This window comes from Acipenser ruthenus, unplaced genomic scaffold (assembly GCF_902713425.1).
Source record: "Acipenser ruthenus unplaced genomic scaffold, fAciRut3.2 maternal haplotype, whole genome shotgun sequence".
NCBI classification, from domain to species: Eukaryota; Metazoa; Chordata; class Actinopteri; order Acipenseriformes; family Acipenseridae; genus Acipenser; species Acipenser ruthenus.
In genome coordinates this window covers 35,001-45,779 of record NW_026708576.1, presented here as the reverse complement: position 1 = coordinate 45,779, position 10,779 = coordinate 35,001, and the positions used below count along the sequence as shown (strand labels likewise).

Sequence of the window (10,779 nt, the reverse complement as noted above, 5' to 3'; positions counted from 1 at the left end):
GAGGAGGAGGAGTGAGAGAGAGAGGGAGGAGGAGGAGTGAGAGAGAGAGGGAGGAGGAGTGAGAGAGAGAGGGAGGAGGAGTGAGAGAGAGAGAGGGAGGAGGAGGAGTGAGAGAGAGAGAGGGAGGAGGAGTGAGAGAGAGAGGGAGGAGTGAGAGAGAGAGAGAGAGGGAGGAGGAGGAGTGAGAGAGAGAGGGAGGAAGAGGAGTGAGAGAGAGGGAGGAGGAGGAGTGAGAGAGAGAGGGAGGAGGAGGAGTGAGAGAGAGAGGGAGGAGGAGTGAGAGAGAGAGGGAGGAGGAGTGAGAGAGAGAGAGAGAGGAGGAGGAGAGAGTATTTTCACTGTGTCTTCCACGCGGTGCACAGGGAGCGCCGCGTCACTCACCGTGCCGTCACTGCGCAGCTTCAGACAGGACCCGAAATCGGCCAGTCGGATGTGTCCGTTCATATCGATCAGCACGTTATCCGGCTTGATGTCTCTGAGGGGGGTGAGAGGAGCGGGGGGGGCAGGTGAGCAGGGGGAGCGGGTTACCTGCGCAGGTAAACACTGATAGAGTCACCTGCGCAGGTAAACACTGATAGAGTCACCTGTGCAGGTACGCACTGATAGAGTCACCTGTGCAGGTACGCACTGATAGAGTCACCTGTGCAGGTAAGCACTGATAGAGTCACCTGCGCAGGTAAACACTGATAGAGTCACCTGCGCAGGTACGCACTGATAGAGTCACCTGCGCAGGTACGCACTGATAGAGTCACCTGCGCAGGTACGCACTGATAGAGTCACCTGCGCAGGTACGCACTGATAGAGTCACCTGCGCAGGTAAACACTGATAGAGTCACCTGCGCAGGTACGCACTGATAGAGTCACCTGCGCAGGTACGCACTGATAGAGTCACCTGCGCAGGTACGCACTGATAGAGTCACCTGCGCAGGTACGCACTGATAGAGTCACCTGCGCAGGTAAACACTGATAGAGTCACCTGCGCAGGTAAACACTGATAGAGTCACCTGCGCAGGTACGCACTGATAGAGTCACCTGCGCAGGTACGCACTGATAGAGTCACCTGCGCAGGTAAGCACTGATAGAGTCACCTGTGCAGGTACGCACTGATAGAGTCACCTGCGCAGGTAAGCACTGATAGAGTCACCTGCGCAGGTACGCACTGATAGAGTCACCTGCGCAGGTATGCACTGATAGAGTCACCTGCGCAGGCAGCTCCTCTGCTCATGCAGCGCAGCGGCTCACCTGTGCACGTAGTTCCTCTGGTGGACGGAGTGGATGGCGAGCACCATCTCCGCAATGTAAAAAGCGAGCCATGTCCTCCGGGAGGCGATCCTCGAACTTACTGAGCAGAGTGAGGAGGTCCCCGCCCACGTAGTAATCCATCACCAGGTACTGAGGGGGGGGGGGGGGGGGGGGGGGGGGGAAGAGGGTTAGAACCTAGGCTGGAAGAACAGGAGAACATTCTTCAGTGAGAGGAGTCCCGCTCAGCCCCTCGGAGCTCCTCTGCTTCCCAGCAGCTCATTGATCTCAGAACTCTGTCAAGTCGGGTCTGAAGGGACCCCAGTGATTCAGCATCGACAGTGTGGCTCGGTATCCCTCGGTAACCCATTCCACCCCCTCACAGCGTGCTTCCCCTCCCCTCCCCTCACCAGGTATCTCTCGTCCTGGAAGGCGTAGTGCAGGGTTGTGATCCACTGATTGTCTCCCTTCACGAGCACGTCCCTCTCCTCCCTGAAACAGGCCGTCTGGAACAGAGAGACACGAGACAGTCAGGAGACTAACACACACACTCACACTGAGACTCCCTCACACTGAGACTCCCCCACACTCACACCGAGACTCCCTCACACTCACACCGAGACTCCCTCACACTCACACCGAGACTCCCTCACACTCACACCGAGACTCCCTCACACCGAGACTCCCTCACACTCACACCGAGACTCCCTCACACTCACACTGAGACTCCCTCACACTCACACTGAGACTCCCTCACACCGAGACTCCCTCACACTCACACTGAGACTCCCTCACACTCACACCGAGACTCCCTCACACTCACACCGAGACTCCCTCACACTCACACCGAGACTCCCTCACACTCACACCGAGACTCCCTCACACTCACACTGAGACTCCCTCACACTCACATCAGCTCTCTTGAGCATCTCCCACTTGTGCAGGATCTTCATGGCAAAAACCTTCTCTGTGTTCTTCATCTTGACCACTGCCACCTGCAGAGACACAGACAGAGAGACAGGGGGACAGAGAGACAGGGGGGACAGAGAGACACACACAGACAGAGACAGGGGCGAGAGAGAGAGAGAGAGAGAGATACAGATTAATATTAGCTGTACATAAAGACCAGTTGTGTGGACAGCAATGCGACAATTAAAATCTTGATTCACAGTTACTGTAAACTAGACGGCGCTGACCCTCACCCTCACCCGTCCCCCATAAAAGCTCGCTCACCTCCCCAAAAGCTCCACGACCTATGACCTTTAGGATCTCAAAGTCATCTCTCTTCAAACGGAGCTGCTGCACCTTGGACACAAAAGGCTTGGCTGGAGAGAGAGAGAGAACAAGAGAGAGAGAGAGAGAGAGAGAGAGAGAAAGAAGAGGAGAATGAGAGAACGAGAGAATGAGAGAGAGAGAGAGAGAGAGAGAGAGTGAAATCAACGCTAGCAGCCGTTCTGCTGCTCGGGACGGCGCTTGCCTCCCGCGGGGTTTCACTCTCTCCGCGTCTCTTCTTGAGAACTGCGCGCTGTGCCTTTAAGAGAGCGCTGCGTTGCGATTGGAGGGCTGGGCAGTTTGTTTTTTAATTCTGTCTCCTCCCCTCAGACCAGTAAGGCAGCATTCTTGAGAGCAGCACTCACAGTTAAAGCAAGGCTGGGCTTGTAGTCCTCGGCACCCTCTCACCCCTCCCTCCACCTCTCCACCTCTCTCACCCCTCCCTCTCTCTCACCCCTCCACCACCCCTCCCGCCCTGCCAAGAGCCTACTATTGAAATTATCAGGAGCCAGGAGCTGCAGCATGGTCAGAAACTCACACTGGCCTATATAATGTGTATATATATATATATATATATATATATATATATATGTAAATGCATCTATATGTCTCAATAGAGAGTGCTGTGCAAAGCCTTTGCTGTTTATAGCAGTTCACTTCATTTGATTATGCAAAACCAGTTCAATGTTTATTCAACTGAAGCAGCAGAATAATGAGATTACACAAAACAGCTCCTCACTACTATCTGTGTGTGTCAGTGTGTGTGTGTGTGTGTGTGTGTGTCAGTGTGTGTGTGTGTGTGTGTGTGTGTGTCAGTGTGTGTGTGTGTCAGTGTGTGTGTGTGTTAGTGTCAGTGTGTATGTGTCAGTGTGTGTGTGTGTTAGTGTCAGTGTGTCAGTGTGTGTGTGTGTGTGTGTCAGTGTGTGTGTGTGTGTGTGTCAGTGTCAGTGTGTTAGTGTCAGTGTCAGTGTGTTAGTGTCAGTGTGTGTCAGTGTGTTAGTGTGTGTGTGTCAGTGTGTGTGTGTGTGTGTGTGTGTGTCAGTGTCAGTGTGTCAGTGTGTGTGTGTGTTAGTGTCAGTGTGTTAGTGTCAGTGTGTGTGTATGTGTGTGTTAGTGTCAGTGTGTTAGTGTCAGTGTGTCAGTGTGTTAGTGTGTGTGTGTGTGTCAGTGTGTGTGTGTGTGTCAGTGTGTCAGTGTGTTAGTGTGTGTCAGTGTGTGTGTGTCAGTGTGTGTGTGTGTGTGTGTGTGTGTGTGTGTCAGTGTGTGTGTGTGTGTCAGTGTCAGTGTGTTAGTGTCAGTGTGTTAGTGTGTGTGTGTGTGTGTCAGTGTGTGTCAGTGTGTCAGTGTCAGTGTGTTAGTGTGTGTGTGTGTGTGTGTGTCAGTGTGTGTGTGTGTGTCAGTGTCAGTGTGTTAGTGTCAGTGTGTTAGTGTGTGTGTGTGTGTGTGTGTGTGTGTGTCAGTGTGTGTGTGTGTGTCAGTGTCAGTGTGTTAGTGTCAGTGTGTCAGTGTGTGTGTGTCAGTGTGTGTGTGTGCGTCAGTGCGTCAGTGTCAGTGTGTTTTACTCTTAAACTGCAGAGTCACATTTCTTCATGTTTTGCTTTCACCCCAAACAAGTCGCACCCTTCAACACACACGTGACACTCTCAATAATAATGACATCACCCAGAACGACTAATCACTCCATTAATGACACCCCCCACAAGGACTAAACACTCCATTAATGACACCCCCCACAAGGACTAAACACTCCATTAATGACACCCCCCCACAAGGACTAAACACTCCATTAATGACACCCCCCACAAGGACTAAACACTCCATTAATGACACCCCCCACAAGGACTAAACACTGCATTAATGACACCCCCCCACAAGGACTAAACACTCCATTAATGACACCCCCCACAAGGACTAAACACTCCATTAATGACACCCCCCACAAGGACTAAACACTCCATTAATGACACCCCCCCACAAGGACTAAACACTCCATTAATGACACCCCCCACAAGGACTAAACACTCCATTAATGACACCCCCCACAAGGACTAAACACTCCATTAATGACACCCCCCACAAGGACTAAACACTCCATTAATGACACCCCCCACAAGGACTAAACACTCCATTAATGACACCCCCCACAAGGACTAAACACTCCATTAATGACACCCCCCACAAGGACTAAACACTCCATTAATGACACCCCCCACAAGGACTAAACACTCCATTAATGACACCCCCCACAAGGACTAAACACTCCATTAATGACACCCCCCACAAGGACTAAACACTCCATTAATGACACCCCCCACAAGGACTAAACACTGAAGCGCGCTGAAGTTACAAACACGGTAAGACCCGCGCTGAACTCAGTGACAAACGTTTCGACCCGTCTTTATCCCCGATCAACACTCGGGCTGCGTTGGGAGGGCACGCATCATCTGTCGGCAGTTATGTATTTGAAAACTCGCTGTTTTAACCATCAGCTTTATATATAGGCAGTGTTTGCGATCGATTTAAGTCGCCGTTTTGCGAGTCGATTAAGAATTGGCTTCCAAAGAATGCAATCGCTGCGGTTACGTCACTAAAATAATCAATTCCTTCAAAAAGGAATTCCAAACTGGGAAGATTTTAAAAAGGAATTGAAAGACAGGCGTTGACCTCCCTCCTCCCCTCCCTCTCTCCCCTCTCTCTTCCACACTCACCCCATTCCACGAACTCGGCCACTTTCTTGTCGCGTCGGAGCGCGTTGTTTCCACATTCCTGATGCAGGCAGAGCAGCACGTCCAGCAGCGTCTCCACGCTGAGCCAGGAGTCGCTGTCCACCGGACCCCCGAGGATGAAGCTCTCCAAGCCGCGCTGCCTCTCCTCCGCCGACATCGCGGCGCCTTCTCCTCCCGAGAGCACCGCTTACGATAGGAGCGCTACTACTAATAATAATACTAATAAAAACTGAGAGAAAAAGAAATAAAAACGACTTTCAAAATCTGATCCCCACAGAAAAAAAAAATTAACAAAATCCAAACACCAAAACGTTTAAAAAAAAAAAAAGTTTGACGGGGTTTATAATAATAATAATAATAATAATAATAATAATAATAATAATTCAAGCACCCGGGTTTCCAGCTGGCGTGTCTCTCCTTGAACCCAGACTCGTCCAGTTCTATCTAATTCAGGCTGTACCGCGCTTCCTCACCCCTCTCGCACCCCGGTTCAAACAGCCCGCCCCGCCGCTCCTCTCCCGGGCAGCGCTTCCTGACCCCTCTCGCACCCCGGTTCAAACAGCCCGCCCCGCCGCTCCTCTCCCGGGCAGCGCTTCCTCACCCCTCTCGCACCCCGGTTCAAACAGCCCGCCCCGCCGCTCCTCTCCCGGGCAGCGCTTCCTCACCCCTCTCGCACCCCGGTTCAAACAGCCCGCCCCGCCGCTCCTCTCCCGGGCAGCGCTTCCTCACCCCTCTCGCACCCCGGTTCAAACAGCCCGCCCCGCCGCTCCTCTCCCGGGCAGCGCTTCCTCACCCCTCTCGCACCCCGGTTCAAACAGCCCGCCCCGCCGCTCCTCTCCCGGGCAGCGCTTCCTGACCCCTCTCGCACCCCGGTTCAAACAGCCCGCCCCGCCGCTCCTCTCCCGGGCAGCGCTTCCTCACCCCTCTCGCACCCCGGTTCAAACAGCCCGCCCCGCCGCTCCTCTCCCGGGCAGCGCTTCCTCACCCCTCTCGCACCCCGGTTCAAACAGCCCGCCCCGCCGCTCCTCTCCCGGGCAGCGCTGCGCCTCACCCCTCTCGCACCCCGGTTCAAACAGCCCGCCCCGCCGCTCCTCTCCCGGGCAGCGCTGCGCCTCACCCCTCTCGCACCCCGGTTCAAACAGCCCGCCCCGCCGCTCCTCTCCCGGGCAGCGCTTCCTCACCCCTCTCGCACCCCGGTTCAAACAGCCCGCCCCGCCGCTCCTCTCCCGGGCAGCGCTTCCTCACCCCTCTCGCACCCCGGTTCAAACAGCCCGCCCCGCCGCTCCTCTCCCGGGCAGCGCTTCCTGACCCCTCTCGCACCCCGGTTCAAACAGCCCGCCCCGCCGCTCCTCTCCCGGGCAGCGCTTCCTCACCCCTCTCGCACCCCGGTTCAAACAGCCCGCCCCGCCGCTCCTCTCCCGGGCAGCGCTTCCTGACCCCTCTCGCACCCCGGTTCAAACAGCCCGCCCCGCCGCTCCTCTCCCGGGCAGCGCTTCCTGACCCCTCTCGCACCCCGGTTCAAACAGCCCGCCCCGCCGCTCCTCTCCCGGGCAGCGCTTCCTCACCCCTCTCGCACCCCGGTTCAAACAGCCCGCCCCGCCGCTCCTCTCCCGGGCAGCGCTTCCTCACCCCTCTCGCACCCCGGTTCAAACAGCCCGCCCCGCCGCTCCTCTCCCGGGCAGCGCTGCGCCTCACCCCTCTCGCACCCCGGTTCAAACAGCCCGCCCCACCGCTCCTCTCCCGGGCAGCGCTTCCTCACCCCTCTCGCACCCCGGTTCAAACAGCCCGCCCCGCCGCTCCTCTCCCGGGCAGCGCTGCGCCTCACCCCTCTCTCACCCCGGTTCAAACAGCCCGCCCCGCCGCTCCTCTCCCGGGCAGCGCTTCCTCACCCCTCTCGCACCCCGGTTCAAACAGCCCGCCCCGCCGCTCCTCTCCCGGGCAGCGCTGCGCCTCACCCCTCTCGCACCCCGGTTCAAACAGCCCGCCCCGCCGCTCCTCTCCCGGGCAGCGCTTCCTCACCCCTCTCGCACCCCGGTTCAAACAGCCCGCCCCGCCGCTCCTCTCCCGGGCAGCGCTTCCTCACCCCTCTCGCACCCCGGTTCAAACAGCCCGCCCCGCCGCTCCTCTCCCGGGCAGCGCTTCCTCACCCCTCTCGCACCCCGGTTCAAACAGCCCGCCCCGCCGCTCCTCTCCCGGGCAGCGCTTCCTCACCCCTCTCGCACCCCGGTTCAAACAGCCCGCCCCGCCGCTCCTCTCCCCTCTCGCACCCCGGTTCAAACAGCCCGCCCCGCCGCTCCTCTCCCGGGCAGCGCTTCCTCACCCCTCTCGCACCCCGGTTCAAACAGCCCGCCCCGCCGCTCCTCTCCCGGGCAGCGCTTCCTCACCCCTCTCGCACCCCGGTTCAAACAGCCCGCCCCGCCGCTCCTCTCCCGGGCAGCGCTGCGCCTCACCCCTCTCGCACCCCGGTTCAAACAGCCCGCCCCGCCGCTCCTCTCCCGGGCAGCGCTGCGCCTCACCCCGTCTTCACAATCCTCTACAGGACATCTCCGAGCGGCTCGCCTCTTTCTGCGCTTGTTTTTAGCTGTGTTTTGCTCGTTGTTTTAAGTCCCGGTTGTTTGTATTCTCCTCTCCTCCTCCTCGTCCCTCTTTCTCTCTCCGGGGGGGCTGGGGGGGGTCTGTCTTGTAGTTTTTTTTAATTTTCTTTTCTGTTGTGCTGTTTTTGTTTGTTGAAAGTGTCTCCGCTTTATCGACGGGCGTTGCTCTCGCTTTTCCTCCTCGCCATGCCCATCCTGGGATTATCTGATTCGTTGATTATTCTTGTTCTTGTTATTAGATATATTTTTCGGTCTGTGTGTTTATTTGTTTGATTGTTTTGTGTCTCTGCTCGGATTCCTTCCTCTCTTCCTTGCTTCCTCTCTTCTCTACCTGCAATTCCACCGACCCCGCCCCTGTCAGACCGACGGCGCCCTGAGCCAATCAGAGCGCTCGCTCACGCCCTTCAGCCCCTCCCCTCCGCAGGTAACACACGGAGGTGCGCGGCTGGTTTTAAAGAGACAGTACAAGCTAAGCAGTAACATCCAATATAATAATAATAATAATAATAATAATAATAATAATAATAATAATAATAATATCCCCCCATTGCCATCGCTCTCTCTCTCTCTCTCTCTCTCTCTCTCTCTCTATATATATAGTTTGAGAAAAAGGAAAGCTGCTGTGTACCAAAATTATCTATCTATCTATCTATCTATCTATCTATCTATCTATATAGACAGATAGATAGATAGATTACACACACACACACACACGCACGCACACACACACGCACACACACACATGCACACACACACACGCACACACGCACACACACACGCACTCAAGTAGAGGCAGATTATAACAAGTTTAACACATTTATCAATCTGAAAAACCAGCAAAACATAATAAATAAATACATAAATAAAAAAAAAATAAGTTAGAAATTTAGTTCTGTACCTGCAACGCCCAATATAATGCAACGCCGCCACCTGGTGGTCACCACAGCAGCTACAGTCCGTTTTCGCGTCTGGCCGAGCGAGTCGCTTTCGCTCTTAACAAAACTGTAGTCTCGTTTCCCGCGCAGAAAAACTACATTTCCCAGCATCCCTCAGCGGTGGTGTGCGCAGGCGTGTTCCGGATTGTCTTCTGCGCAGGAGGACGGCGTCCTGAGCCGGTGGCGGAGCGGGTTTCTTTGCCGCGGTGTAAATAAAGTTGTTTTTTTTTTTCTGTTCGGCGGAATCGGCGTCTCGCCCGAGTAACTGCGGGTGTGTAACCCGGCGAGCCGCCTTCAGGTCTGCGTGCAGGTTTGAAGAACCGGCTTGTTTGAGGACGCTGCGTAATAAAAAGGTAAAACTTACAGAAAAATAACAAAACTCTACTGTTTGCAACTAAGTGGAGTTGGTCACAGTTATAATAATAATAATAATAATAATAATAATACATGCTGGTTTTATTTTGATGTTACGCACTGGTCTTATACACCAGTTTCTGTGCCAGTTATTTATCTGTTAAAATCATTCCTATTTACTGAGCGAAACGTACAGAATGCAATGCCAGCAACACATGACATTTTACACAGATCTGTGTGAAAGAAGGGCGCTGTTTTTATTTATTTATTAATTAATTAATTAATTATTTATTTATTTATGGGTAAATATATTGTATTTTTTTTTATTAACACGTCAGTAATTTTTTTTTTAAATTTATTTATCTGCCTGTGTTTAAATGTTATTTAATTGTAGGCGTTAAGGGGTCTGCCGTGAGCGGGACTCGAACCCGGGTCCTGTGCGGTTAGTCTCCGCTCCCGTCTCGCACAGACATGCCGAAGCGCCGCTGCCCGTGGGCCGACAGCGCCCCCCTGCAACTGAAAACACACGTGACGCAGAAGGAGGTGAACGAGGGCGTGGCCAGAGACACGAACATGACGGCTGTGTACGGTAGGAGCGGTGCGAGCTTCTCCGAGCCGAGCCGAGCCGAGCCGAGCCGAGCCGAGCTGTTTAGCCACAGCACGCTGTACTGTAGCAATAACTTCGCGATATCAGCTACAAAAGATCTGATACAAGCAAATAAGACTCCCATTGCAGAGCAGTCTGACAGCCAGTCCAGGTTTTTTTACATTCATAGTGTGAGCTTTAATAATGATGATAATGACTCTCATTGAGAAGCAGTTTGACCTAGTCCAGGTTTTACATTCATTCTTTTAAAATGTTTATTAAAATGAATAAGCTCTCTCCTCCCCTCCTCCTCTCCCCCCCCCCCCTCTCCCCTCTCTCAGAGCGCACAAAGTCTCTCCTGTTCTCTGGCGCTCGCTCACTCAAGTATAGTGACTGCTCTTTGAACCCCGAATCCGGCGATGTGGGGGACCCCCCAGCCGGGCCACTGCAGGGGTCAGCCAGGGGTCAGATGAAGCTGGGGCCACAGGGGAAGCTACTGAAGACCCCGTCCGACAAAACAGGTGCGCGTAACCGTGACGATATGAACAGGAATAATAATAATAATAATAATAATTAAATCCGCTGCGCTCAGGCTGTGGAGCTCAAACTACAATGCTGTGATGTGAAAGGCGCTAGATAAAAAGCAAACACGTTTCTCTCGTCTCTCTTTCTCTCAGAGCCCCCCTTCCCGCCCCCGGGCTGTGCCCTGTGCTCGCGCGCTGGCTCTAGCGCCCCCTGTGTCCGCTGTGAGAAGGCAGCCTGCAGGAGCTGCCAGCGTTGGTGCAGCCTGTGTCAACAGACCTTCTGCTTCCTGTGCTGCGCGCCCAAGTAAGAGAGACCGCCAGGGAATCAGACTCCTATCACACAGCAGTGTGATCCAGTGCAGGTTTCACCGCACGCACACACACACACACACACGCACACACACACACACACACACACACACACACAGCTCTATAATGAGAGAGACCGCCAGGGAATCAGACTCCTGAAACACAGCAGTGTGATCCAGTGCAGGTTTCACCGCACGCACACACACACACACACACGCACACACACACACACACACACAC

General features: G+C 54.4%; 1 protein-coding gene and 1 pseudogene across 2 annotated transcripts in view; one reads left to right on the top strand and one right to left on the bottom strand.

The window, feature by feature from the left end:
* Positions 1-339: 339 nt before the first annotated feature.
* Positions 340-8,242, bottom strand: LOC117969837 (serine/threonine-protein kinase MRCK alpha-like; annotated as a pseudogene).
* A 634-nt stretch (positions 8,243-8,876) lies between these two features.
* The window catches only part of LOC117969838 (apoptosis regulatory protein Siva-like), a 3,924-nt gene continuing 2,021 nt past the window's right edge, over positions 8,877-10,779 (top strand). The window contains exons 1-4 of one of the 2 annotated variants that reach the window (XM_059021385.1): positions 8,877-9,119; positions 9,515-9,718; positions 10,048-10,227; positions 10,384-10,534. In XM_059021385.1, coding sequence (XP_058877368.1) covers positions 9,592-9,718; positions 10,048-10,227; positions 10,384-10,534 — 458 coding nt within the window. In that variant the 5' untranslated portion in view covers positions 8,877-9,119; positions 9,515-9,591. The remainder of the gene's footprint in view (positions 9,120-9,514; positions 9,719-10,047; positions 10,228-10,383; positions 10,535-10,779) is intronic. The other variant, XM_059021386.1, reaches the window with a different exon arrangement.